The sequence below is a fragment of the Typha angustifolia genome, chromosome 15 (genome assembly GCF_048772165.1).
Source record: "Typha angustifolia cultivar Huaian chromosome 15, ASM4877216v1, whole genome shotgun sequence".
Classification (NCBI taxonomy): domain Eukaryota; kingdom Viridiplantae; phylum Streptophyta; class Magnoliopsida; order Poales; family Typhaceae; genus Typha; species Typha angustifolia.
In genome coordinates, this window is record NC_133253.1 from 4,826,717 (window position 1) to 4,853,308 (window position 26,592).

A 26,592-nucleotide genomic window follows, 5' to 3' on the forward strand; every position below is an offset into this window, starting at 1 on the left:
CACTTTGTTAAATAACCAATAAATGAAAGAAAAGGAAGCCTGTACATGTAACTAACTAATATAACAGGTTGCTGAAGATGATGCTAAACGGCAATAGAGAGAGAAAAGAAGAAACAGACTCTTGGGATACACAGAATAACCAAAATTTCATCAATTGAGACATGACAGAGAAACAAAAAGGATAGATATGCTCTTGTTGATGGACGACAGATGCTTCAAACATCAACGACAAAGGCAAGATGTTAAAAGATGCATGCAACGGAACTCAGAAATTCATTCTGTGTATATTAATGAACACTTCAAATATTTATAAGATTCCTGGGATAGGCCTTCTAAAATTCATTTGGAGAAATAGCAGCACATTGTAATTTCAGCAAAAGCGTGATTGTACAGTAGACTGAAAATCGAAAGAGGAATCACCAAGAAACCTAGTTTCAAAAATAACTAGAATTCTTATTCTCTTTAGAAAAACCAAGATAATTCCACAGGCCATGTCAACAACCCATTTATGAGACGTGATTCCAGTGCTTACCAAAAGTATGTTGAAACTAATGTCTAAGATTATGATAGTCATTATAGGACATTATCCTAACTAAAAAGAATAAAAGTATTATGTTACCCTTATATGACTCCGAGGCAAATGATACCTCCAGCTATGGTAACCGATATTTCAGTCATGTCAGTAAATTGTTATAAAATCTCAGCTTTTGGACAAAGAGAGAAATAAAAAGGTAAGTATTGAATCATTTGCTTAACAAATGCAAACGAAGAGGAAACAACAGTGAAAATATTTGATTCCCTGCCAAGAAGATGAGTATATTCCCTTCCTTCAGTTTGGCACCAGGTCCATGAGAGCGACTCTCTTGCAAACATCAGCACAGCTACTAAGTATACATATCGTCTATCATCATGATCTGCAAATAATAAATTAGCAAAACAAGCTAAAAGATCATACACACAACACTGCAAGTATGCAATGCCAACTCAATTTAGTGATTTACGACTTTCTAGTTTCCCATTTTGGTTTCCAATTATCTAATTGTATACCCAACTATTCCACAATATAGGTATTCCCAAGGACTGTAGATTAAGAATTTCTTACCTGCATACATTTTCATCAAAATAAACATCTTAACCCTAAACTTATTAGACTTGGTAATTGACACTATAGCAGATTGCTCAATAAAGCGGACAGGTCAGATAATGATTTATCCATCAACCCTTCAATATATCAGGCACATGGAATCTGAAATCTTTACATCATTTTCATCAAAATAAACATCTTAACCCTAAATTTATTAGACTTGGTAATTGACACTATAGCAGATTGCACAATAAAGCAGACGGATCAGATAATGATTTATCCATCAACCCTTAATGATATCAGCCACATGGAATCTGAAATCTCACAGAAAAGAGGCATATATAGTGGGACAAAAAAGTCAAATTTATCATGGATAAGCAGCTTAACATAAAGCAATTTAACTTCTTTGTGGTGCAAACCTGGTCACAAACGGGGCAGGTATCACTTCGCTCCATCCATTCAAGAATGCAAGAAAGATGAAAATCATGTTCACATTTAGTCATGATGCAAGGATTGTCTGAAACATACTCTGGAGAAAAGAAACTAAGTTAATAGAGTAATTAAGACTACTCAGTTGTGGGTGCAAGTGTGCAACCAAGAACATTTGAACAATATATGCCTAACAGTTTTAAAACTCAGACTTGGGACAGGAAAATATAGATAGGTAGACAGCAGGATAAGTAGCTTCAACATGAGGATTGATCTCTAAGAACAAAATGTCAATTATTTTTCCATTACACTGATCATCAATTTTTTATAGTTGTTCCAAGTTCCTACAAGCATCAGCAAATAGATAAATGGATTTGAACTGCTTCCTGCTTTATCTCTTACGGATGAATTGTGATTTTCTAAGCAGCACCAACACCAAAAAAATGCATACAGTTCTCCACAAATAGACAAAATAGTACCTTCGAGACAAATGGGACAAACATCCTCCTCATCAATTGGACCTGAAGGAGCTGTTCTTTTCACCTCATAAAATTCATCTCCTGCCGAAGTAAGATATTCCTGATCCTGACCAGCTTTGCTTTTGCAATCCATATTTCTGAGAGTCCCAAATACACCTGAAAATTTAAAGATACCGTTAGTTTCACCGGTTGACTGGGAACCTTCTGCTTGTACATGATTGCTTTTATTACCACTGTTTCCAAAACTATCAGCAATGGTTTGTGAGTGTGCTGAATCCACATCATAAGGCAGTGGCACAGGTGGTGCTTGGTAAGTGTCAGGAATAGATGTATCCAGATTTGCGTCAAGAGAGACTCTGGATGACGCATCCTGGGAAGAGGATAATTGTTCCCATTCCTCTAGATCTTGTGGGCACTAGAAAGGAAATAAAAAAGGTAATAAATGGGTTTTCCAGAACAAGAACGACCAAAAGTATACTTCTATCTATTTAGAATACGAATCATTTCCCCATTCTTCTACTAATAACTACCATGTTAGTTTTCTTCTCTCTAAATATCAAGGAAACTTCTACTCAGTGGAATCACTTCGCATTGGTAAGTCATCTTTTTTCAAAAGAATTTTCTTTGACAGGGACTGTTCTGTTTAATAAATTGCAGTTACATATGCCAATATGCACCATAAACCTGTAATCCAACAAACATATAGAATTCCATGATCACTGAAAAAAGATCAAAGAAACTAAATTGAGAAAACAAGATTCTTATCTTTCAAATAAAAAATATGACTTTTGTTAAATTGTGTAATTGGCAAATTTGTAACTAAACAAAGTTAGTCATAATATACTTCCTCTAGTTTTTACTACATGGGCTGTGGTATAACGTCCTATAAGATTTGGAAGATAAATAAAGCTGGTACGACAAAGATTGAAGTTCGAAACTTGTTTAAGTTTATTTGAAGCTTGTTTGAAATTCATTTAAATCTTGTACGAACAAAGTTGCCCAAGAGCTCTGAAAAGTTTTCAAGAGAAGCTGAGAAGTTTGTTCGAAATTGTTTGAACAAACTTCAATTGTTCGAAGTTGTTCACACAAACTTTAATTGTTTAAAATTTATTTGAACAAATTTTAATTGTTCAAAGTTTGTTCGAACAAGACTTACCCGAGAGCTTCATAAAATAAAGATGAGTAGTTTCTTTGAACAAACTTTGAACAAAATTTTGCCCGAGAGCTTCAAAAGTCATTCAAAGCAGTTTTTAGTGGGCTTATTTAAACCTGTTTGAACATGTCAAAAAAAGTTTTTTTTTTCTGTCTAGATTAGGGTTTGAGAAGCCTAAATTTTAGGAGGTTATAAAAGGGAAAGCCTTGAAAAAAAGATATACCACTCCTAAAGGCCAAAAAATCTCTTTGAAGACCATAGTTGGGGAGATTAATGTTTAAATTGTTGGAGTTTTACTATATTAGAGATTTTATTAGATATTGTTTCAAGGGTTAAAAGAGACAAGTCTATAACCTTAAGGGTTACCAAGGTTGAGTATCAAGTATGGGATGTGGTGCATTGAGGGGGAGTCAAGCAAAGCACGATCAAGAAGATTATAAGTAATAACAATTGGACTGTAAATGTTTTGTAACCGTTAGTTTTATAATGTTTGGTTTGATCTCATAGAAGAGATTCGTGTTTTTTTTACCCTTAAATGATCGGGAGTTTTTCTATGTTAAAATCATTGTGTTTGCTTATGCCTTTGTATTTTATATTTTGGTTATCTTTTGTTATTCTAAGTGAAATAGATCTTCTAGAGATAATTAAATATTTTCAACTTTAGCATATTAATTCAAACTTAAATTCCTTTTGACCCAAGTTACTTCAGTGCATCTTTACCTTAGAGATTAATCAGTTGCAGATTTGTACTGCATGACCAATTCATCTTAGTAAAATATGTGAACTATAAACTCAATAAATATCTTTTGTTTGCACACACATGGTTCCAAAAATTATTATGAGTAAAAGCATAGTGCTATCTTTTATAATTCATTGATTGAAGTGGTAAAACATAATTCTGAATCAGCAAAAAGGTATCCCAGAATGTGATAGTAAACTGGCTGACATGCCTATCCCAGTCTAGTTCCACGAAGTGCATTATAGCAAAATAGACATAACGAGCTTACAACTTGCTACAGAGACTCAAAATACTATTTCATAATTACCAGACAAACACCTCTTTATATCATGTGTAAGTTCTGGAAGAACATGAAAAGCATGTAATAAAGCATCTTTGATATGGAGTTTGCAAACAGAGAGGAGGAAAGGGTTGAGCTTTTCTGCTTGCATCGACCTAAAAACAAAGAAGTGCAAGGAACACCGCACTTCGACAAATGTAGTGACAACCATAAAGATCATCCATGCGGTATAATGATATTAAAGTGTTTAGTGTGAATTAGGAAAGGTAATATAGGCAGAAACTATTGGTTGCCCAAGTAAAATTAAATAGTAATGACACAAACATACATGCAAGGAAAGCAGAAACTACTTACATAGATGTAAGTTGGAGACCTATTTGATACAGCTCTTCTTCTAAATGAACAGCAAAAGCAACCACCCATTCTATATCAATCGGACAGTCTACTTCCAATTTGTTGCTTAAATGTATTACAGCAAGCTGATGTGTTGCTCCCCATATGCTGACATAAGAACAGAGGCTACTAGAGTGTTATAGAGAAATGTAAGAGTTAACAGATAGCTCTCTCAAAGCATTAGCATGAAATTCGAGTAAAGTTGCATGCAGTATATCTATATAAACGGGGTAACAGAATCATCAGCATCAGAAACATACACGTACAAGTTTGCATCTCTATGAAGTGGATTTAGAATAGCAAAAGAGATGTCATCAAGTTAGCATCAAATAGACAACGGTGACATCAGTTTGTGAGCAGTATATCTGAAAATTAACAAGGAGATTTCAAACTGTAAAGAGGTTCTTCCGACTAAAATAAGATAAATATATCAAATGGGACTAACACGTTCTTTCTCCAACCTAGCATCATTCATCTTATCCACCAAAACTTGTGATCCCATATGGTATTAATTAACTCACTCATATTCCCAAATCCCAACACAATCCAAAGAAAAGCAAAGAAAAGTAAAAGTTCATCTCATCAATCTCAGTTCTTGATAATTTTTATCCTCTATAAGCAGCTATCTATCCGCAATCAAAACTTCATTCCATCAACGAAACTCCACCCATCCACTGCTATCCGTTCCTCACGATCACCTCAGAGCACTACAATCCGAACCCTCTTGATCTCAGGAGACCAAATAGAGCACCACGCGATCATTCTGAGGGGCCTGATCGCCCAATCCGGTTAAAAAAATTAATCACGGAATTCTCATTCGACAGCAAGAAAAACCGCCTTACAAGATCGTGCAATTGAGGAGGGGAATAAATGAACCAGAGATGAAGATTTTTACCAAGTACCAGAACTCCGGGAGATCGAAATCGACGAAGAGGAAGGCGGAGACGTGAGGGTTCTCGCCCTTCTCCTCTACTCCCTCTCAGAGAAGAGAGAGAGAGAGAGAGAGAGAGAGAGAGAGAGAGACAGAGAGAGAGAGAGAGAGAGAGAGAGACAGAGAGAGAGAGAGGAGGAGGAGGAGAGGAGACAGAAAGGAGGGGGAGAGAGTGGAGGTCTTTTGAGGCTCAAATTTTGTAAAATAAATGAGAACGCAGCGCGAGAAATCAACATATCGGGGGAAATCGTACGATGGGGTTCTTGTCCACCGTCCGATTGTTAGACCAGAGATCAAAGGAATGAATCTCTCTACGTAAGGCGTATCGGGATCGGCGACGTGTGAACGAGCAGTGACGAGGATACGTGGGATTTAATAAAGCTTCTACGCTCAAATATTATGCGGAGCTTGCCAAGTGTCGCATTGCCAAGTTTGCCACGTAGGATGAAGGTCATTTACCCGCCTATATAATGTTTTTTTCCCCCTAATTGCGTACTTATAGTTAATCCTTTTTAAAAAAGATTTGTCTTTCGTGAACTAATGATTTATTTATAATACCTCTCTAAGTTTTCTACTTATACGAATACCCTTCCAATCCTATTGTTTTTATATACCTCTCTAGTTACTTAATGATAACTACATATTAAACCCTGAAGTACTTAAATAGATTAATATTAACTGTTAACTTTTATTGAGATCTATATTACGAAGAAAAAGGCTTTTAAGGGGCATATATATATATATATATATATATACAAAAAAAATTTCAGAGGGGTACACGTATCATTTTTTTTTCTCTTAAGAAAGAGAACATTATAGAGGATATTTCCTCATCGCATGTGAAGTATAGTTTTAAAGTATTGCTCTATAGTTCTGATACCTACATTTCGAGTCCATTTGTGACAAACTTTCATACCAGACACGATTAGTGTGGTAGAGGAAATGAAATGTAGCTAGAGAAAATATATTAGCATTGATGATAACATTGATTTTATTCAGTACAACTTATTAAACCAGATTTCACTTTGATAGAAAAAATATCTTAAATAATGTATTAGCATTTGAAATGTGAGAGAGATGAAAGCAAGAGTAAAAGCTTATCAAATGAGGTTAATATCTGATTTACAAATCCTCTGCTTGTGTAAATGCACAGATAAGAGTTGCTGCTTTCCAAATAAAAAATGTAGTAGAAAAATCATAGCTACAACTTTGATCCATATCTAAAAGCAGCCAGTACACAACCTTACAAAATCATCATTAAGACAAGGAGCAAGATATTACAATTCTTAATCCAAAGCCTCTTCTACTATTTTGCTCAGTTATCTCGTATACAAAAAAAATTATCTTCGTTCCTTTTTTTGCTTGCCTTCGTAACATGGATGTTTGCGATCCTCATCTCTCATTGTCTGCCTTCTCAGATGATTGCATTTGACTAGCATTCTCAGGAGCAGCAGAAGTAGCTGTTACCTCTGTGGAAGTAGTAACCGCAGCTTCTGAGGTTGTCGATTCCACTGCCAAAAGGGGATGTTGTGACAAATACAAGTAAAAAAGCAACTCAGGGTTTTCCAATGCACAGGGTGGCAGCAGAGTAGAAGAATACAAAACCTTGTGCTTGTTCTGACGGAGTGGATGGCTTTGTTTGAGGATTTGTTGCAGCTGCAGCAAGCTGCTCTTCTGTGACTTTCAGAAGCTCTTCACTGGAGTAGGCCACATCTGTTGGCTTGCCATCTGCATATTAGAAATGGAGAACCAATCTTGAATGTTCCACCTTTGTTGCCATTTATTAACCAAGGATTTCAACTTTTAAAATAACTTTTTCATCTCTATGGATCATGCAATCAGCAACACGACAAAAATGATTATTAGTATGCATTAGAACAGATCTAAATAGATTAATTACTCCCTTGAAAACAGGTTGAAAGAATACGTGGAAAGAGCACCCAGAGGCTAGAGTATATACAAGAAAAGGTTTACTTACATAACCAGGAAGACATGGCGATAGATAGGAATAACTCCTGAAGATTACAAACCCGAGTGAAGTTTAATACAAGAAAGGAATGCAACTCGGTATCTCATAGACAATATTAAAAAAAATAAGAAGAAGCAAAAAAACAAAAAACTGCAGATCAAGCCATTTTCCAACAATATAGGGTCCACTACAGCACAACTAGAATATGAGAAGTTCCCACATAACTGACAGATCCTTACGATCAACTGTCAACCTGACATCAATTATCTAGAAATTGGTGCAGAAATTCTTGCCTGAAGCAAAATAATAAAATAGAGAAGCTTGACATAATGCGTTACAGTCTCATTAGCGGGTAGAGCGGACAATAATCTTGGTTGCAATTTAAGTTCATGCAACGAAAAGAGTAATCCCCTCAGAAAGTCCTCTAGAGTCTAGAAATAGAAATAATCTAGTTGTGGAAGAAAGATAACAGCAAAGAATACAAAATCCATATTATAAACTAATTTTAGAATCCAAGCCCTGAGGAGCTTCTGAGCTTTTCTTGCACACTAAGAAATTGACACACTTACTAAATATTTAAAATAAGTACTTACTTGGGTCTACAACAGCTTGTTGATTGTTGTTCATATAGCTGGTGGACTTATAACTTGTAGTAGGAGCAACTTCATCGAGTCCTATCTCCCGCTCAAGGGTGCTCTTGAATTCCCTTGACACATCCTACAGCACAAAAAAACTCACCTTGCATATGCTACTTAACAGAAATTCTGTTCAAATTACCATGCAGTTTTATTTCTTGAAAGCTTGGTTTTCACTTTATAGTGTCTGCATGGCTTTCTTTTCAGAATACAATCCCTCTTCATGATCCAACGAGTACAGATAACAAGTAAAACTAGTCACCAACCTGAAGTTCTCTAATTGTTGGCTGGAAAGCACGCAGAGTCTTTCCCAAGTTTCGGGCTACCTGCACTTATATATGGTAGTTAAGTTGAATGCGCTAAAACACATAAACTTAAAAAAGGAACAGCAGACAAGTAGCGCAGAGATTAAGGTGTCACTTTCTAGTTTGTGAGAAATCTTGATTCTGACCAAAAATTTATGATGCAACTGAGTGGAGAAAGAGCGGGAGAGAGAGCATACTCCTTGGTGGTGCTTATTTTGGGAATAGTAATTACTAGTGCAACTTGTCAAAGCACATCAAAATCCGATGTGCTACATTTTGGCAACAGGTGCCGATTATAATGCAAGTGTGCAACAGTTGGTCATTCTTGTTCACAGAATTTTCAGTATGTGCCTACTTTCCTTGTAACAACTACAAGCAAGTTAATATAAAATAAAAAAAATTGATTCACCCTCACTTTGAATTTTTTTTTTTTGGAATTAGATAAAGCTAATGGGAGGAAAATACTACAGATTATCGAGCAAGGGATACAGATACTTCATTGAGTAAAGAAGAAACATAACTCAAACTTAGACCCTAACAGTAGCGCCAAATGAACTCGTAGGTGATTTGTCCACTATGACCATCATCTGATGGTAATTATGTTACTCTAACCTGCAACTGCATTATAATTACCCTGCTCAGGATTCTTCACCCTTTCACTTATATCTAATTTATTCCCCGTAGATATGATGCATCCACATTCAAAGTCTTGAGTCAATGAAAATTTTATGATGCGTGCGTAAACAACAAACGTTTCTTTAAGAATCCAAAGGAGTTCACCTCAGCTAGACCTTTGGGGCCAAAGACTAGCAAAGCTACCACTCCAATAACCAAAGCTTCCGGAGCTCCGACTCCAAACAAAGAAGCATGAACAACTCTCCCACGGCATCTTCCCTTCTTTTCTGCAAACGTAAAAAAGAAGAAGCAATCAACAACTTCCTCCAAATCGAAGCTTAAACTCGGAGAGACAGAAGAGAGCGAGTAGCAGCTGACCTCTCTGGACAAAGTAACGGCGAGAGGCGACGCCGAGATGCTTGAGACCGCTCCAGGTCGAGAGAGAGCGAAGACCCAGTTGGGGAATCAAGGCATGGAATCGAGATATCGGGTTTCTGGGACTGGAGAAGGAGAGAGTAGACGAGGAGGAGGAGGAGGAGGAGGAGAAGAGAAGGGTCGTCTTCGAGTGATGAGAGTAGCAGAGAGAAGCGAGAGGGCTCGCTGTGGCCGCGCCCATCGCGAAGGGATAGAGGAGGAGAGGAGGGTGTGGTCGGGACGTAATTGGACCCGCACCTCACGCTCCCCTATTCCCGATTTATCCCCCGTTTGGTGAATAAGATCTCCTATCGAGCCAAACTTAATCGAACCTAGCTATGATTAATCAAGCTTTGATTATTATTTTCTTTTTCTTTTTCTTTTTATGAAATTGAGCATAGTTCAAAGTTAACTCGACCTTAAAACTGAATCAGGACACCAACTTTATATACGGTAACATGTCACATTGTAGATCAAATTACAGTTTGTTCTACTGTCTAAACCAAATTATAATAAAAAATTAATAATGTTTCTTTGACGTTAATATTTTCCGCCATGAATACATTATAAAATAATTAAACTATTCGCCTAGCTATCTTCAAACCAAATTATATTTTTGTGAGGAAATTTTTTTAAACGACCTAGTTATTCATTAATAAGCAATACCAACTTCGTCTAATTGCTTAAACTCCAAGAGTATTAAGTGCACAAGTTAAAAATATAAAAGGTAAGTTAATATCAGACCAAACTGCAGAGGTAAATCATAAATTATTCCCTTGTATTGTATCCATGTTTGGAGAGGAAAATTTACAAGCATGCCTGAAGACAGAGAGCCACATCTTCCATACAGGCGTCTATATAATACAACAAACACTTGAATTAAAACACTTTCACAAGTCTCCAAACAACATATCCAACAGAGAGAGTCAGAGAGCCTTTATTCAGTAGTAGACACTAGAAATGCCAAAGGTTTTGAAGTTGCCCTGCAGGAGGAGAGCTACCCCCCTTTCATTCACCTGAAAAGTGGCATGCCATAATTAACTACTTTCGCTGCCCTCGCCTGCTGCCGCAAGGCTTCGCAGGCAAGAGAACGGCAATGGCACCATCAGGATTATGAGTTGCAGTCATAGGAGCAATGGATGAGGACAATGACTTAGGAGCAGCAGGGAAGAGGATAGGAGACCCTTTTATAGCAATGGAATGAGAAGGAAGGGTATGTATGGTGGCATCTTCTTTGGATATGCGCCACCACCCACTTCTCCTACCTTTGTTTCTTGGCATCTTAGGATATGCTAGGGACCATAGGTAGTTACTGAGGGACTGGTCACTAGTGCCTCTCCTTTTCTTCTAGCAAGAAAGTGGGAGAAGAGAGGTTTAGGCCTCCTTTCATCCCACTTTTGTAGATTAATATACTAAGGTTTGAGGAACAAAGTTGATGGGTAACAACAATGTCTGTGATAACTGTCACAACTGCTGTTGACTACCTATCCAAGCATTTTAGTAACCTTCCTTTTTGGGTGGACGTAGTAGTTGAGTCAGTTGCAAAGAGAGGTAAAATAAGAATCATGTTTGTTGCTCTAATCCTGAACTTCTACCTAATGTAAATAAGGCGTCGATCCAATAAGATAACTTGTCTTTCTTGAATCTAAGTAATAATTATTTGCGAAGCATTACAGAATCAATACTGTGGCCTATACATCGACGAAAAAAATAGAAAAAAGTTTCACCAGACTCATATACTCCATGAATTGTCCAACTTAATGTGCGTGCAACTTTAGCAACAAAAAAAAAAAAAGAATGGATATGCATCTTATTCAACAGATTTTAGATGTGATGTAGAAAAAGGAGATCCAACTGGAGCTATAAGCCCGAGGTGCCGCATAATTCTTAGACGCCGAACCCTTCTCGTTGGTTTCTCAGCAAAAGTTAACTCCTGTGTAGAATGAGGAAGGATGTTAGAACATGGAGGAATGGAAATATTGTGTTACAGTTCTTTAGCATATCTCTGTTCCTCTATGAGCAAGAATTTAGGTCCTACAGACAAATGGAACTAAAACCCTAGCCTAGACATAACTTTACTCGATCAGAATGCTATAGAATATGGAAATTTTAATTAAAATATGTATCATGATAAGCATAAATGCTCAACTTACATCAAAATGAATTTTCATCTTCCTTTTCCTTTTGCTCCTACCTCCCTCAGTGCAGTTATCAGGTGTTGTGCTTGCACTTGAAGTATTCCATGTATCTGATAAAGCAATTTTGCATGCAGATAAAATATGAGTTCTGGATGCAAGATAAAGATGTGAAGTACATAGCTAAACTTACTAAAAGCGGCTAGGTTGAAATACTACCAAATAGGTGCTCATTTTGAGTTGATGGCTTCAGTTCACCAGAAGATCCATCTGGCGATGGTCCAGGATTTGTATGCAAATGCTTGTCCAAGGCCTAGGGAGAAACATGACCCAAATATTGATGGCCACATGATCTTTAAATAGTAAAGAAGTTCTTATTTTACGATGCTATTACCTGCTTAAGAGCATCTTGGAATAATTTTAAAGGATTTCTGCTCCTTTCTTCATAGCACTGAACAATAGAATTATGATCTCGTCAGATGCATAAATGAAATTCTGGACAGCAATTTTGATTTCATTACACTTCTGCTCATGAAAAGGACATAATTACAAGAAAGTTAAAAAAACATAAGCCTCACAAAATGTATAACTGTTTACTTATGTTTTCCGAGGATGGGAGTTTGCGTTATTACACATACTTCAATACTTATGAACTAGCAAAAGTCCACAAGAATTGCTCCCAGACCAGAAGAATATTTAGCATCCACCCAGAAGATTTGCTATGCAATCTTTGCTAAAATGTTGGTAATCCAATTATTGAGATCTCTACACTTTAATAATATGCTGCATATACTAATTCGACTTTTGAACCAATATGCCATTCTTGGAAAGCTGCAGTATAAACCCAACTACTCACATAATCAAACTCTGATAATTCTGCAACCGGATCTAGCCATTCACTGAAAAGTGAAACATAATATTCCCTTAGTTTCAGTAGCTAAAGATAAGAAAGGTTAAAGCAGTAAGGGCCTTAACAATGATCTACTTATAGAAAACAATTCACCCACTATTTGTGATTCCCATAAAGCTGCACCGGAACAAGGCCAACAGAATAGTTGCTACCGCACTCTAGAGCAACTCTTGCATCCAAGACCTGAACAAAGTCATTCACCAAATAGTCGGCGAAACAGAAGACAAGCTTTTGTTTTAAGAAAATGAAAGTAGGAATGCATAACAATCAATCAGGATAAGCAATGAGAAAAAAACATAAAAGAATTACCTCTGCAGGCCACCACTCGTGGTGAGCACTTTTGGCCCATACCACATTTCCTGGAACTAACCAAGATTTCACAAGTATGGATTTATCAAAAGTAGCTGATGATGGCCCAGCCAAAGAGTGGGTACCAACACGATCATTTAAATCTGGCCCATTATTCCTGCATGAAGGGGAAAATGCATCTTTTGAAGAATCCAGTGAAAGTGGATGCAATGTCCAATCAACTGATTGAAGTGGCCCAGAAAAAAAGAGCAAGATAAACCATTTTGTAATAGGTGGATGGGAAGATGTCATAGTCAATGATATGAATCACGCAAGAATGTGATATCTAATCAATGATAAGAATTGCAAAAAGAAATACATGATCATGTAAAAAAGTCGATTGAACGAGGATCTAAATAAATGTTCACAATTTTAACTAGGATTTAAATACTACAGTAAAAGGACTTAATTGCTCACCCATACCATGCCTTTTGCGTTGAACTATTTTCATTGAAAATGACTGAAGAAATTCCATTAACTGACTCAACTTCAGTGACAGGTATATCTATACACTTCAGCTTCATTCCACTATCCCTTCCATTACAGGACATGTTACACCTAACTGGACCAAAGGAAGGCACTTTCTTATCTTGATAAGCAAGTTCTTCATTGCCTTGATCAATCCTAGCTGCATTTGTGGTGGAAGAACCATCTTTACAGCTCAAGAGCCCAGAGATATAACCTGCAATCAGTATCTGAAATGTAAAAGAAATGTTCCTAATTTCCCTGGGAATGGGGAAAATTGAAGACAAGAAGCATAGACTATAGAGAGTTATCCTTAGCTTATAAATGCTTTCAATCACTATATTCATAATATGTATGCTCACTATACTGTCTTCTATTACCCATCGATATCTTTAACATCAAATAATCTTAAGAAAATCAATAAACTGTGTTCGTCTTACTTTTGATGTTCTTTTGCAAACCAAATTAATTAAGAAATAAGATAACTGAAAATGAACTGAAGTTAAACTATAACACTTTTGGTCAATTTCCAACTAACGCACATGTAGAAGCATGGTTTATACAGAATAAATGCTGATCGAGATAATTAACCAAAAAGGTGAGAAACCAAATTGAAGTAACAGGGTGAACACTAACGATAAGCAGATCTTAATAATACTAATACTCTATGAGAATTATGGGTACCATTATCTGAAATGATTCCATTGGACCTTAGCCGATCTTAAGACATATCAATCCTTGCTACTACCATATCAAATTAAATAAGTCTCTGCTTGAGCCGTGGGGTATGGGTTTCTTGGATTTACTAATGGAGATTATGGATGAATCCTTCACAATGAAATCGAATATATCATGGCATTGGATTATGTTTCTTGAAACTAAAAGGATACAGCATGCGATCACTATCAAGATAGATCTACACTAGCAACATCAACATAGGAAGCTAAAGAACCAGAACAGGAGGGGGCAAAAGAAAGATTAGGATCGCCCAACGACAGTCTTCACATCAAAAGAACTTCAACTTAGGATGAATACCTCAACATAATCCCTAGAAGAAACAACCCCAAAGCCCAAAAAAAAGAGCACAATTTGTTCAAAAATCAAACAAAACACAAATCTTCAAAATTTCCACAAAACTATTGACATCACGCTACTTGAAAGTTGAAACAACCGAATCGTATGGTTAAAGACGCGAAATTGCGATCGGGAAGAGGCGGAGTAGACCTTGGCCAGGGGAAGGGTTGCTTGGCCTTCGTCTCCTTGGTCGCCGCAACCCCTTTGGTACGTGGGCTGTACGAAGCATCGCGCATCGCAACTCCATTGTGAGAGAGATGGCGAGAGTAGGAGGAGATGCTACAGAATTGGGGTTGATTTCTTCGGGGCAAATTACGTGCGAGGTATAAGATACGGCGGCTTGCCTCCGATTCTGATAGCACTTGGCACTTTTGCCCACGAAAATTTATATCTATACCAATGTTAACTATATCTATATTTCTGCCTATCTATATCCCGCCTCACAAAAAATTCATCGAATTAGGAGGCATGGCCTATAAGCTAGCGGAAGGGCTATCCTTCGTACAACTAACATCCGGTCCAGTTTGATTCTAGCCCATGGGCCATCTCGAGACCCATACGTCCAGCACATGAAATGGATAGAGAGATTATATATAAATATATATATAGAGAGAGAGAGGAGAAAGAGAGGAGAGAGAGATAGAGAGGCGGGCAAAGTAAAACCTAAAGATCTCTCTTCTCTTGCCTCACTTACTCCTCAGCTTGCTTCGCCAATGGATTCTCCTGGCTCGCCTTACGCCTCCTCTCCCGAATCCGCCCCGAAGCGGTCGCAGCGTCCTAGATCCCCGACTCCAGGTGAGATCTCTATCTTTTCTGCTATTTTATCATTAGTTTAATTTGTTTTGTTGGGTGGAATCTTGATCTCGTGATGTGATTGGATGTGATTTATGGTGGATGGGGAATCTAGGTCGATGGAGGATTAGAGGCTGTTTTCTTTCTTTGCAACACAAAACGATTTGAATTTATTTGAGTCAGAAAGTATGGCAGGAGTCTTGATAGATTGGGATATTCGAATCTAAGCTGATATGGGGGAAAGAAAAGGAAAAAAAAAAGGCGTTTCTTTTCCCTGCTTTTAAGTTGAAGATGTGGGTTACGACCCCTTTATATGTAGCACTGGCTGCTAGTTTGGTCAATTTAGATGCTTAGATATTTTCTGCGTCTCTATAAGTCAAACAAATTGTTTCTCAACTGTTAGATTCTCATTATGCCTTTCTCTTTCAGATGATAAGGAGAAATCTACACACATAAGGTTTCTTGTGTCAAATACGGCAGCAGGGTGTATCATTGGGAAGGGTGGTGCATCAATTAATGAATTTCAGTCACACTCTGGAGCTCGTATCCAAATATCACGCAGCCATGAGTTCTTTCCAGGAACATCTGATAGAATAGTAATGATTTCTGGTGAATTCAATTTAGTAATCAAGGCGATGGAACTGATACTTGAGAAATTGTTGGCAGAGGTGATTATTATATGAGCATTCAACTTTATCTATTTATGCTTCTTGTGACTTTTCTTGAAACTCCTTCATTTACTTTCAGGCAGAAGACAGCAATGATGCGGACACTAGATCAAAAGTTAGGCTAGTTGTTCCAAATAATTCATGTGGTGGCATAATTGGAAAAGGAGGATCTACCATAAAGTAGGATGCTTCACATTTATACCTCAGTGAAAATCTATTTTCTGATTTTTGACTTCCGGATTCTGAAAATTTTCCTTTTGACATAATGTGTTCTTTCTTCAGGTCACTTATTGATGAATCTCACGCTGGAATTAAGATATCACCTCAAGATAATAACTTTGCGGGGTTGCATGATAGGCTGGTTACGGTTACAGGGTCATTTGATGAACAGATGCGAGCTATCTTTTTGATAGTGTCTAAGTTATTGGAGGATACTCATTATCCACCAAGTTTAAGTTCCCCGTTTCCGTATGCAGGTATCAATCAACAAACTTTTATCACTTCAGCTTGGTAATTTTCATGTTATAACTTTGTATTTTAATTTTCTGAATTTGTTTCTTCTTTTCCTTTTCCATTTCGACAATTAGGTGTCAACTTTCCTGGTTATCCTGGCGTTCCAGTTGGTTATATGCTTCCTTCTGTAGGATACAACACAAGTAATTATGGACTGAATGGAAATGGAGGAAGATACCCAAATAATAAGGTTAGGTTTAATTGTTATTTCGTGTTGTGAAGTAGCTTCTTATGTATATATGTCCTGTTTGAGAAGGGACATAATTATATTCTCCATACATTTTACAGCGTAAACTTGAACCTATTAAATTGCTATTGTGATACTGTAGAGTCAAAATTGGTTTATTTTCCTTTTCAATTATACTGTTCTTAAAGGACTGCCAACTCATAATTGCATTGTCTTCAACATTTGGACTTTGTGTTGGATTAGCCCAGTTTAGGGAAACAATAAAAGCAATGGTCTAGAATACAGTTTTGAGTTTCGATTAAACAGTTTGATTTTGGTCAGGATCAGTCTGGAATCCATGCCAAAGTTGGAACTGGCTTTGGTGTTTTGTTGGTTTCAATCTCAGTTTGGTTGTTTTGGCTGAAACTGACTAAACCCGTCATTTCATATCTAATTTAGGTTTTTGGTTCTGATTTTAGGGGTTTTTCTACTTAGATTGCAAACCTGACCCAGGAAACAACAAATTATTAGCTTGCCACTCCCTCACCCCTCAAGGACGTCCCTTGAAATCAAAATCAAACCCTCTTCCCTCTTCTTGGTGCAAACAAGACACTGACGGACAAACCTTCACATTTGAAAGGACCTGCTCTTTTGAACATGTGAAGCCTGTCGAGCCATTTTTAAGTGCCAATTCCTTTTTTTGGTGACTTCCGTTTTATTAGTAATTTTGATTCTTTCCTTAATGATGAACACAAACAAGACCAGAATGATATATTAGTGCTGGTTTATATATATGCTTTAGTAAACAATGCATCTTATGAAATGTCTACCAGGGTAGGGCATCTGCTGCATCGCCCCAAAATGGCCAGGACAACTCGGTTACTATTGGTGTTGCAGATGAGCATATTGGTGCTGTTGTTGGTCGCGGAGGAAAGAACATAATGGAGATTAGTCAGGTGTGCTTATTCATTGTCATGTCCCTAAGTTATTTTACTCCTTTATGCAAATGCTCTATCCACATGTGCTGATGATATTGTGAAAGGAACGAGGTATTGCTTTGAACGAGATATTGTTCCTATTTACTCCATCTCTGTTCTAACACAAGAAAAGATATGTGTAGATCTCTATGATAAAATGCAAGAAAGATGAAAATCCAACTTCCCTTCCCGATCTATAGGATTTAAAAACATTTGTCTATGGTGATACAAATTAAATAAGATGACATAGATACTTCTTGGTTCATAATTATAATTTTCTTTTATGAAAGAAATTTAGTATGTAATCAGTTAGTCAATCTTTTCCTAAGAAAGATGGGATTGCTTCAATATGCAGGTTAGCGGAGCTAGGATTAAGATATCAGATAGGGGTGATTTCATAACTGGCACGTCTGACAGGTACTGAGGCTTGTCTATCACTCTTATTCTTCTTCCTCTTGCCCGTCAAGTGTGTGTAGACCTGATGTGTATGCTTGTGGCTGATTTCTGATACACCTTTCCTTGTAGGAAAGTAACAATCACTGGATCACCAGAATCTATTAGTACTGCTGAGAGTATGATCATGCAGAAGGTCTCATCTAGCTTAGAGAGGTGACAACCTATCTTGACGAAATTTTGTGCTATTCAAGTGTCCCGCTGGCAGATTCTTAACCTGGAGATTCTCAGACGCAGTGCTCTGGAAAATTTTCTAGGTAAATGGTACTTCCAGGGCCTGTAATTTATTATTTGAAGAAAGGCTGAAGTAAAAGGCCCTCTCTGAAACGTATGTTACATTTCTCATTTTGTGTGTTTTGGGCTCTCTGTAATGATTCTGACCATTTTAGTTAGGAAAACTTCTGCTGATATCTTACATCCAGTGGTCTAGGTGGACTGAAATTACCATTTCGTTGTCATAAAGAGCAAACTCAATGTTACACATCTATTCAGCTTAATTTATCTTGTTTTTCCTATTCAAAGCCTACTTTTGTTATGTCTTTTTCTTGAATTTGTTGGCGAATTGTGTTATCTGTTCTTTTCTTCTTTTTTTCTTTTTTCATTTTTTTACAGTATGAGCACACCTAATTTCTTTTTAATCTTCTTCCCCTCGTTTCATTATCTGATCAGTGATGTTTGCCTTTCAATATTCTACCCAAGCATTCAGTTTTGATAGGTTATTCTTGAGTTGATAAGTTATGAAATTAGATATGGTTTTCGTCGGAACTAATTTTTGCGGATCCTGATCGCCAATCAAATGTATGTCAATATATCGGTCACACACATCCGACGGAACACATAGATCGGTCCGCGGAATTCCAATCCAAGAGTTTCCTCTGCGTATGTTGATTCAAAGTTTATCACAAGAAGTTAGTAACGAGATGTAATAATGTAGTACTTTGGAAAGGTAAACAACTCACTTGCATGATAGAAAAAACTGCGTCGTTTTAGGTAGACGAGTAGATGACCCTCACTCCCTCAGGCCTCAGCTAACTTCATAATACATTCATACAAGGAAACAAACTTTGGGATTTCCTGCATCTTAATAGCCATATATATCTACCTAAAAGAATAATAAAAAATCTCCATTAGTCGTCCATGCTATTCTCAATTCTCTACCCCTTTATTCTTCTTAAATTTAGTTTTTTTTTCCTTCTTATATATAGAAGAATCAAGGATACTTTCCAAATGCTTTCATTAATATTTTCGAATGAACGGAACAGATCAGTTCCAACGTGGGAGGAACTTATTAGAAAGAAAATTATCTTAATATCATTAGATTATATAAACATACTCCCACCTTAAATAGAGCTAATAGGAGTAAAGAAAATCTAATCCGACCCTTTACGTGGTGGACCTGAAACGAGGATAATTGTTTTTTCCTCTGTATAAAATGGAGCATAGAGTTAGTCTTCTTTTTTTTTCTCTCTCCTCCTGCATGTCTAAGATATGAACTGAGACATAAGATTCCTTAGATTATTGTTTTAAAATGTCTTAGTAGCTAATGGCCGATGTGACAGCATGATACCAAACCAATCAGAATTGATTCCTTATATCTTCTTTGCTCAAATTTTTATCCAGAAAAGGGCTCTTCTTCTTCTTCTTCTTCTTCTTCTTCTTCTTCTTCTTCTTCTTCTCTCTCTCTCTCTCTTACAATCAATATTCCAGTATTATGCATTATTAAAATGAAAATATATACTATTTCTTTTCTGTAAGAAGTGTTGATAATATCAAAGATTAAATGCCTGGTAACTAATATATCCTAAAAAATTTCCATATTTTTAGAATATAAAATATAAAAATTATCATTATTTAACGGCTTGAGTTCTTAAAGCATGGGTAAGTTAACACATATTTCCATCAAATAGGAAAAGGAAAGGAATAAAACAGTCATCTTTGAATCCAATTTTGCATTTGGCTACTTCCACTTGGAGATAGCCCATCATTTATTTCTCTTAATATTCCTGACTGAGACTTTTATAGATAGAAAATGAGGTAACTCTACCCTCTTGGAAGAAATCAGTGTGCTACCTCTAACAATGGCACCTCCAATGAAGAGCTAGCATATAACAAACACCACCAGCCTTTAATCACATTGTAAAATGTTAATTAATTGATTGGTTTATGTTGCTTTGGATGCAGTTTCTGACAACTGTAACAACCAATAATTAATCCAAGCTTCTGAGCTCTTCCTTCCACCTATTTGCCCTTCCCCTCTTAAACAATTGCAGCAATGCTCCCTTTGAATTGTTCAAATCAACCATACAAGTCTGGTAACAAATCAAACCACCCATTCCCATTGCATGAAGCCCAACAAGGGAATTAAAAAAAAGAAAAGAAAGCAAGTACTTGGAGTTATCAAAATAATTTGAGCTTGCCCACCCATTACACCATTGAGTATTCTAATGCTCACTGAGCCTTATTATATTGCAGAATGCAGATAGATTTGTAACCTTTTGGGCTTGGTGCATTTGAGGGAGGCTCAAGTAGGGATGTTTCTAAGTGTTCAGTTGACTTGGAAGGTTCGTAAATCTCTTCATCTCATCTCACATCTCATCCTTTATAGCCCTCTTGTAAAGGTTTCTTCTGGTGCGGTAGCTACTAGTAGAGAATAGAAGTCAATTAGCCTAAGGATGTTCCCAGGAGATAGTACTCCATATTTCCACAACAATTCACAAGTCTTCAATCAGATCTTCCATGCCCCCGGAGACTTGATCCCTTCTTTGGCAACGGCGGCGGCGACCGCCCCAGCCGCCTCAAGATCCGTGCGCTCGCATCCACTGCTGTATAATCTCTCAATCCTAAAGGAGAAAGTCCAGCAGCTGCAATCCGTTGTCAGCCTTGCGGTGGCAGCCGACCTGATGCAACCGGAATCTGCAACTGCTGCGTTCTCGGGCGCCCGCACGTTGATCCAGGAGATCGTCATGGCGGCCTCGTCGATGATGTGTGCTTTCCAACAGTCGGTGATCGGAGAAGAAGGGATCTCCGGCCAACATGACCACGGCCTGTCTCAATCTACTAGCGAAAGCATCTCTCATCTCATTCACAACCTGGACGTTGGTAGAAAAGGCGACAACATCTATAGTACTACTAGCACTACTTTTGAGAAGAGCAATGGGTCACCTACGTCGACTACCACTGCATGCGATATAATCGAATTGGACGCAGCCGATCTGCTAGCCAAGTTCACACATTACTGCCAAGTTTGTGGCAAAGGATTCAAGCGAGATGCAAACCTAAGGATGCACATGAGAGCCCATGGAGACGAGTACAAGACTCACTTAGCCCTGATCAACCCTACCAAGGTCATCAATGGAGGCAACCCAACCCACAAAGACTGCGCAACCACGTCCACTAAGTACTCGTGCCCACACGAAGGTTGCAGGTGGAACAAGAACCACGCCAAGTTCCAGCCGTTAAAATCTATGGTATGCGTCAAGAATCACTACAAGAGGAGCCACTGCGCTAAGATGTACGTATGCAACCGGTGCAATCGCAAGCAATTCTCGGTCCTCTCGGATCTAAAGACGCATGAGAAGCACTGTGGGGATCGCAAGTGGATTTGCACGTGCGGGACGACGTTCTCGCGGAAGGATAAGCTCCTGGGGCACGTCTCGCTGTTCGTCGGGCATGCGCCGGCGGCGAGCTGCTTCGCGAAGCAAGGGAAGGTGGAGGCCGGCGAGGTGGAGATGCAACAGATGGATTTTAGTTTGTTGGAGGTGTAGATAATAAAATATATAATGGTAGTGATAGTAGACATTTTTCACTACATTTTTGGATGATGGAAGTTGTAGTATGATGTAATTTTTTTGAAGGTGATTTATTATCCAAGGGTGCAGTGAATGAAATTTGTTTGAGGTTTGAAGTTTATAATTAGAACTTTGCGTGCTTTAAAATCAATCAAGCGGAGAAAATATGGATAACGGTGTAGTGAGATCATGCATATTTTCTTGATTAGACGTCACATAAATACCACAACATCAACTTTGGAATTATATGGCAAGCATAGTATGATGTGGTTAATTAAGTTATATATGTGTATATTTTAGAGTGTCGAAATTATAATTTATTAGTTGAAAATTTGTAGACATTAAAGATGCGATGCGATGCGATGCGATTTGAGATGATCCCGCTGACCGCTCTCGTGTGTCGAAATGAAGACCAGCAGATTGAACGCTTGACTTCTCCGAGCCGATTTTTCAACTGATTTGGTATAGTTTGTGGGTCCCACAGGTATGCATAGTTCGCATAATAGAATAATATGCGATTACTAAATCCGGGATAAGTTGGTCCTGTAATAAGAGCATCGACGATTGAACACTTTCCGCATAAAAGTTTTTCTCTGCGTATCTACTTTCAGTCAAACGAGCTATTTAGTATCAAAGTATGAGAAGCGAAGCTCGAAGCCCTTCATAGTTTTATTCCCTCGTCTTCCCCGCTCGAAACCCTCCCTCGTCTCCTTCGCCTCCAAATCCGACCTCGAATTCCCGAATTATGTGGGAAACAAATATTTGGGTCTTACTCCCCTAGATTTAATCTCCCTCCTATCTCTTTCTCCCTCTAAATTTGCTGTCGGACGACCCCCTCTACCTCCTAGATGAACCCTAACCCCTCATCCTCCAATCCACCTCCTTCCTCGGCGCCCCTTGCGCCGGGCTTCCGATTCCACCCAACCGATGAGGAACTCGTCATCTACTACCTCAAAAGGAAGGCCTTGGGCCGTCCCCTTCGCGTGGACGCCATCGCCGAGGTCGATCTCTACAAGTGCGAGCCATGGGACCTCCCCTCGAGGTCCAGGATTCGTAGCCGCGACATGGAGTGGTACTTCTTTAGCCCACTCGATCGCAAGTGCGCGAGCAAGTCTCGCACCAATCGAGCCACGTCTATGGGCTACTGGAAGACGACCGGGAAGGACCGGGAGGTCCGCCATGGCGGCCGTGTCGTGGGAATGAAGAAGACGCTTGTGTTCCACACTGGTCGGGCCCCGAAAGGCGACAGGACTAATTGGGTCATGCATGAGTATCGCCTCGAGGGCGAGGAACTCGCGAATGTTGGAATTCCACAGGTATGTGCTTGTGATTCCTTTCGGTTAAATGTTGTGGTCTTTGATATGATACGTTGCCGTCGATGCTGATTTGCGATTGTGGTTGGGAAGGATTCGTACGTTGTTTGTAGGATTTTTCAGAAGAATGGTTCAGGGCCGCAGAATGGAGCTCAGTATGGGGCACCATTTGTTGAGGATGAGTGGGAGAATGAGGTTGGTGGTCTACCTGTGGTGAGAGATGGTGAGAACGATGAGATTAATGATTCTGTGAAGCAAGAATACCTCCAGACAGATGATCTTTTGAGGGTATTTTTTATTCTTTCAGACAGATATTCGATTTATATGTCTTCCTTGAAATTTTAATTTGCAGGAAAGTGTGATAATGTACTTGTAGCCTAATTCGATTTCCATTTGATTTTGTTAGCCTTGTAGTTATTAATGTACTTTAACTGAAATTGTTAGCTGAACTCATCAATAATCGACTTGTTCATTGATGTGCCTTTTCATTATCCATTGGCAAGTTCGGACTGGCTGGGTGGTCGAGTTGAGATTTTCTCTACTGCTTTTAGCTTATGACCAGTTTCTTTTGGACATCAGAATGTGTAGGATAGATTCTGGCAAAGTGTGTTATGTTTGTGTTGGAGCTTCTTATATCTTATTAGGGGACTCAACATAGTAAATATATGAAATACTACCAAGTTGTACTGCCATTTTAAATACTGTCCATAGTAGGTATCCTTTAATGTTTATAAGAAGAAAAAAAAGGATTAATCATCAGATCTGGTTTTTAACAAATTACATGTAGTGGAGTTGACTAGTGCAGCGGAAGAAGCTTGATTTGATTTTGCATCTGTTTGTTTGTATGTTGTTGCCACGTATGATGATGAACCTGGTGAATATTTTTTTGTGGGTTGGAACAGATAATACTCTCGCCATGTATGTGGTTTGGCATATGCATTTAGTGACACCTTTTTGGGATATGTATAAAGAATTACTGAATATGGATTTGGTGGTTGATGGTTCACATGTTCAATCTTTTCATGGATCAACTCGACAATTGAATCCTACCTTGAACTACATAGTTCTTATGAGGACACTATGTTCAGGCTTCAATTAGGTGAAATGTAAAATTTCTAGGGGAGAGGGCGGCATATCTTTTTCCTAATCCATTGAGATATGTATGCATTCTAATGTCACGGAGGGGCTTTTAGTGATGCATGATGAGGTTCTTATTTGCCTCCCAATCTCCGGACTATTCTTAGTAGGTAATATAAAATTCATGGAACTTACATAAACTTTGCAATTACCGCAGGCAGCTGCTTCATTTCATTTCTCAATGCAGCTAAAAGTTTAGTTCCACTTATATCTCTGAGTGATATCTGTGTTTTATTTATACTGATCATATTGATTGCTTCCAGAATCAGGACCTGGGTTACCAACGTGAGATTCCTCCTCTTTTGGCACCAGAGTTTGATGAGCAGGACATTAGTGGCCATCCAGAAGATCCAGTTATTTCACCGGAGGAGGTTCTGGAAGATCCAAATATCATTGATGACATGATCGAGTGTATTGACGAACCCACACAACAGAATTGCCCTGCACCCAATGAAGTTAAGGAAGAAATTTCTATTACTGCAGATTGCTCTCACGGTCCTGCAAAGAATGATGGATACCTTGAGCTGAATGATTTTGCAAATAGTGATTATGTGAGTTATCCTTCAAGTGATGACTCTGCAGTTTGGGCCTTAAGGTCATGCAGTACTTTGAAGTCTTTGAGTGGACTAGACAGAAGAAGTAACTTGGAAGAAGTACTTAATGTTGAGGAGTTCTTCAGTAGTACAAATAGAAGTAGTGATCAGCCAGATCAGTTGCCATTCTGCCCCTCAATTCAGGATAATTCTTATATAGAGCCAAGTGACATGCTGGAACCCCCTCTTGTTGGTGATAGTTATTCTGATGAGGCAGCTGTCACCAACATGGTATTTCATGATGCATCTAGTGATGATCTTGCAATTGCAGAGGATGACATTGTACAACTGAATAAACTTAAGTACTCACCTGTTGCTAGTCCATCTGAGATTGATCCAGTAGATGACTTAATAGCATACTTTGATACCACAGATGATAATGTACACTATGATAATTTCGGTTCTGAGCCCACTTCAGAGTGCTTTGATTCTTATTTCCTAGATAGATCCATCTTCACTCAACAGGTATGCTGTTTCTTATCTTAATCCAAGAAATGCTTGCTACATATTCTGGACAAGCAACTATTCATTGAGATTTTATATGAAATTGGGAGTACCAAATAATATGGATATTTCAATACAGGTCAATAATGTTAATGATACTTCGTCTAGTATTGTCCCAATGGCTATAGAACAAGATAATACATGTCGTGCATCATCCTCTGCTGTGCTACCTGAGGCTAATGATGAGTCAAGTAGTAAAATCAAGGATCTCACCTCTGTGTCAGGTATGCTTTTCTGTTTTACAGTAAAACCCCTCCAAAAAGCTTCACTGATTCAGCATATCATTCTAAAAAAAGGGCAATGCTTTATTACCTCATATTCCTTCTGTGGTTTCCCTCATATTAGCAAGTTTGTTGATCCTCGTCGAATCATTCTTCTTATTTGTAACTTCTGAGGTTTTATAATTAGTTAGAACTTAGAACTCTACATTCATCCGGCTATCTTGTTTGGACCATTTTGGCACTTTACACTTTCATTTTATGAATCTGAGGTTTTCTGGTTTCCCTGCTCCAGATGTCGAAGGGAATGACATTGGCGATAAGTCTGTTGGAAAACATCTTATTAACATGTTGGGGTCAATCTCTGCACCCCCTGCCTGTGCAGCTGAATTTCCTGCTGGTTCAGGAAAGTCTCTCGGGCCGATCTCCACAAACCACTCATCTAGCTCAGTCCGTGTCACTGCTGGTATCATCCAAATAGCTGAATTGACATTGACAGGTAGTGCGGAGCGCTGGTCCTTGCAGAAGAATGCAGACTTTGGGTTCCTTGTCTCCTACAACATGACTGATAGTGTATCTAGAAAATCTTTTGACTTTGAGCCAATTGCAAAGATGCATGATGGTGCAATGTCAATAGTGCTGCGAGGGGGCTTCTATCTCTTCTTCTTCTCTGCAGTGATTCTGACATTAAGCTATAAGGTGGGAATGTGCATCTATAACAGGTAAAACAGTTTATGTATACGGGATACGGGATACCAAATCATTCGACTTCGTAAATGAGGTGATTAAATTTGTGTTTGTTGGAACATGGAGCTGTAAGTGTTGAACTTAATATATTGTATTACATGACCTCCTTAACTAGTGATGTTACTACCATTTACATAATAACTTCTGGCAAATAGAGCAACAATGCTTTCCAGGTTCATTGGGCAAATTGGTATGTCTCTTCTGTGTTGGTGCATCGGAATTGCTCTGCCATTATGTTATTGTTGATGTCAGTTTGTCGCTTTAAGATTAGTATTCACATAGGAAGCCATTAATAAGATTTAGCAGTTTAGTCCTTTAACATGCCCCACAACTTTCTTCTGATGAATGCTCGAAAAGTATATATG

General features: G+C 38.2%; 6 protein-coding genes across 9 annotated transcripts; 3 read left to right on the top strand and 3 right to left on the bottom strand.

Moving 5' to 3' along the window:
• Positions 1 to 485: 485 nt before the first annotated feature.
• LOC140776954 (probable E3 ubiquitin-protein ligase RHB1A) lies at positions 486 to 5,668 on the bottom strand. Of its 3 annotated transcripts, none has more exons than XM_073120824.1 (6): positions 5,453 to 5,668; positions 4,519 to 4,665; positions 2,227 to 2,407; positions 1,993 to 2,148; positions 1,504 to 1,613; positions 486 to 914 (listed from the first exon to the last, which is right to left on the bottom strand). In XM_073120824.1, the coding sequence occupies exons 2-6, from the start codon at positions 4,585 to 4,587 to the stop codon at positions 885 to 887; spliced, it is 546 nt and encodes a 181-aa protein (XP_072976925.1). In that variant the 5' UTR covers positions 4,588 to 4,665; positions 5,453 to 5,668; the 3' UTR covers positions 486 to 884. The 3 variants fall into 3 exon arrangements, with proteins under 3 accessions (XP_072976925.1, XP_072976924.1, XP_072976923.1); XM_073120823.1 differs by having other exon boundaries at positions 495 to 914; positions 2,224 to 2,407; positions 4,519 to 4,683; positions 5,453 to 5,665; XM_073120822.1 differs by having other exon boundaries at positions 497 to 914; positions 2,224 to 2,407; positions 5,453 to 5,664.
• A 1,007-nt stretch (positions 5,669 to 6,675) lies between these two features.
• On the bottom strand, positions 6,676 to 9,697 carry LOC140779690 (sec-independent protein translocase protein TATB, chloroplastic). The gene is made up of 6 exons (XM_073124904.1): positions 9,391 to 9,697; positions 9,178 to 9,299; positions 8,359 to 8,418; positions 8,051 to 8,174; positions 7,094 to 7,216; positions 6,676 to 6,999 (listed from the first exon to the last, which is right to left on the bottom strand). The coding sequence occupies exons 1-6, from the start codon at positions 9,626 to 9,628 to the stop codon at positions 6,881 to 6,883; spliced, it is 786 nt and encodes a 261-aa protein (XP_072981005.1). The 5' UTR covers positions 9,629 to 9,697; the 3' UTR covers positions 6,676 to 6,880.
• A 1,348-nt stretch (positions 9,698 to 11,045) lies between these two features.
• On the bottom strand, positions 11,046 to 14,762 carry LOC140778779 (uncharacterized). Of its 2 annotated transcripts, none has more exons than XM_073123640.1 (9): positions 14,509 to 14,762; positions 13,237 to 13,501; positions 12,781 to 12,937; positions 12,569 to 12,654; positions 12,418 to 12,460; positions 11,956 to 12,012; positions 11,781 to 11,874; positions 11,580 to 11,674; positions 11,046 to 11,359 (listed from the first exon to the last, which is right to left on the bottom strand). In XM_073123640.1, exons 1-9 carry the CDS (start codon positions 14,603 to 14,605, stop codon positions 11,237 to 11,239), a joined length of 1,017 nt encoding a protein of 338 aa, XP_072979741.1. In that variant the 5' UTR covers positions 14,606 to 14,762; the 3' UTR covers positions 11,046 to 11,236. The 2 variants fall into 2 exon arrangements, with proteins under 2 accessions (XP_072979741.1, XP_072979742.1); XM_073123641.1 differs by having other exon boundaries at positions 11,047 to 11,359; positions 13,243 to 13,501.
• A 213-nt stretch (positions 14,763 to 14,975) lies between these two features.
• On the top strand, positions 14,976 to 18,440 carry LOC140778778 (protein BTR1-like). The gene is made up of 8 exons (XM_073123639.1): positions 14,976 to 15,153; positions 15,580 to 15,818; positions 15,898 to 15,998; positions 16,101 to 16,294; positions 16,406 to 16,521; positions 17,331 to 17,453; positions 17,830 to 17,891; positions 18,000 to 18,440. Exons 1-8 carry the CDS (start codon positions 15,072 to 15,074, stop codon positions 18,085 to 18,087), a joined length of 1,005 nt encoding a protein of 334 aa, XP_072979740.1. The 5' UTR covers positions 14,976 to 15,071; the 3' UTR covers positions 18,088 to 18,440.
• Positions 18,441 to 20,324: 1,884 nt separating this feature from the next.
• On the top strand, positions 20,325 to 21,797 carry LOC140779078 (protein SENSITIVE TO PROTON RHIZOTOXICITY 2-like). Its single transcript, XM_073124039.1, has one exon. It carries the CDS (start codon positions 20,600 to 20,602, stop codon positions 21,689 to 21,691), a length of 1,092 nt encoding a protein of 363 aa, XP_072980140.1. The 5' UTR covers positions 20,325 to 20,599; the 3' UTR covers positions 21,692 to 21,797.
• Positions 21,798 to 22,357: 560 nt separating this feature from the next.
• On the top strand, positions 22,358 to 26,414 carry LOC140778010 (uncharacterized). Its single transcript, XM_073122512.1, has 5 exons — positions 22,358 to 23,031; positions 23,122 to 23,316; positions 24,429 to 25,223; positions 25,342 to 25,486; positions 25,776 to 26,414. Exons 1-5 carry the CDS (start codon positions 22,564 to 22,566, stop codon positions 26,204 to 26,206), a joined length of 2,034 nt encoding a protein of 677 aa, XP_072978613.1. The 5' UTR covers positions 22,358 to 22,563; the 3' UTR covers positions 26,207 to 26,414.
• Positions 26,415 to 26,592: the final 178 nt, after the last annotated feature.

What these genes read in the sequence shown, in the direction of transcription:
- LOC140779078 (XM_073124039.1), top strand. Translation starts at nt 20,600, where the DNA reads ATGTTCCCAGGAGATAGTACTCCATATTTCCACAACAATTCACAAGTC.
- LOC140778010 (XM_073122512.1), top strand. Translation starts at nt 22,564, where the DNA reads ATGAACCCTAACCCCTCATCCTCCAATCCACCTCCTTCCTCGGCGCCC. An exon ending in CGAATGTTGGAATTCCACAG is followed by an intron (nt 23,032 to 23,121) that starts GTATGTGCTTGT and finishes GTGGTTGGGAAG; the next exon opens with GATTCGTACGTTGTTTGTAG. An exon ending in AGACAGATGATCTTTTGAGG is followed by an intron (nt 23,317 to 24,428) that starts GTATTTTTTATT and finishes GATTGCTTCCAG; the next exon opens with AATCAGGACCTGGGTTACCA.
- LOC140776954 (XM_073120823.1), bottom strand. Translation starts at nt 4,587, where the DNA reads ATGGGTGGTTGCTTTTGCTGTTCATTTAGAAGAAGAGCTGTATCAAAT. An exon ending in TGATAGTTTTGGAAACAGTG is followed by an intron (nt 2,149 to 2,223) that starts GTAATAAAAGCA and finishes TTAAATTTTCAG; the next exon opens with GTGTATTTGGGACTCTCAGA. An exon ending in TTGTCCCATTTGTCTCGAAG is followed by an intron (nt 1,614 to 1,992) that starts GTACTATTTTGT and finishes TCTTTTCTCCAG; the next exon opens with AGTATGTTTCAGACAATCCT.
- LOC140779690 (XM_073124904.1), bottom strand. Translation starts at nt 9,628, where the DNA reads ATGGGCGCGGCCACAGCGAGCCCTCTCGCTTCTCTCTGCTACTCTCAT. An exon ending in ACAAGCTGTTGTAGACCCAA is followed by an intron (nt 7,217 to 8,050) that starts GTAAGTACTTAT and finishes TCTAATATGCAG; the next exon opens with ATGGCAAGCCAACAGATGTG. An exon ending in TCCGTCAGAACAAGCACAAG is followed by an intron (nt 7,000 to 7,093) that starts GTTTTGTATTCT and finishes CCCTTTTGGCAG; the next exon opens with TGGAATCGACAACCTCAGAA.
- LOC140778779 (XM_073123640.1), bottom strand. Translation starts at nt 14,605, where the DNA reads ATGGAGTTGCGATGCGCGATGCTTCGTACAGCCCACGTACCAAAGGGG. An exon ending in CAACCCTTCCCCTGGCCAAG is followed by an intron (nt 13,502 to 14,508) that starts GTCTACTCCGCC and finishes TACTGATTGCAG; the next exon opens with GTTATATCTCTGGGCTCTTG. An exon ending in ACGAGTGGTGGCCTGCAGAG is followed by an intron (nt 12,655 to 12,780) that starts GTAATTCTTTTA and finishes GACTTTGTTCAG; the next exon opens with GTCTTGGATGCAAGAGTTGC.
- LOC140778778 (XM_073123639.1), top strand. Translation starts at nt 15,072, where the DNA reads ATGGATTCTCCTGGCTCGCCTTACGCCTCCTCTCCCGAATCCGCCCCG. An exon ending in TTCCCCGTTTCCGTATGCAG is followed by an intron (nt 16,295 to 16,405) that starts GTATCAATCAAC and finishes TTCGACAATTAG; the next exon opens with GTGTCAACTTTCCTGGTTAT. An exon ending in ATAACTGGCACGTCTGACAG is followed by an intron (nt 17,892 to 17,999) that starts GTACTGAGGCTT and finishes CTTTCCTTGTAG; the next exon opens with GAAAGTAACAATCACTGGAT.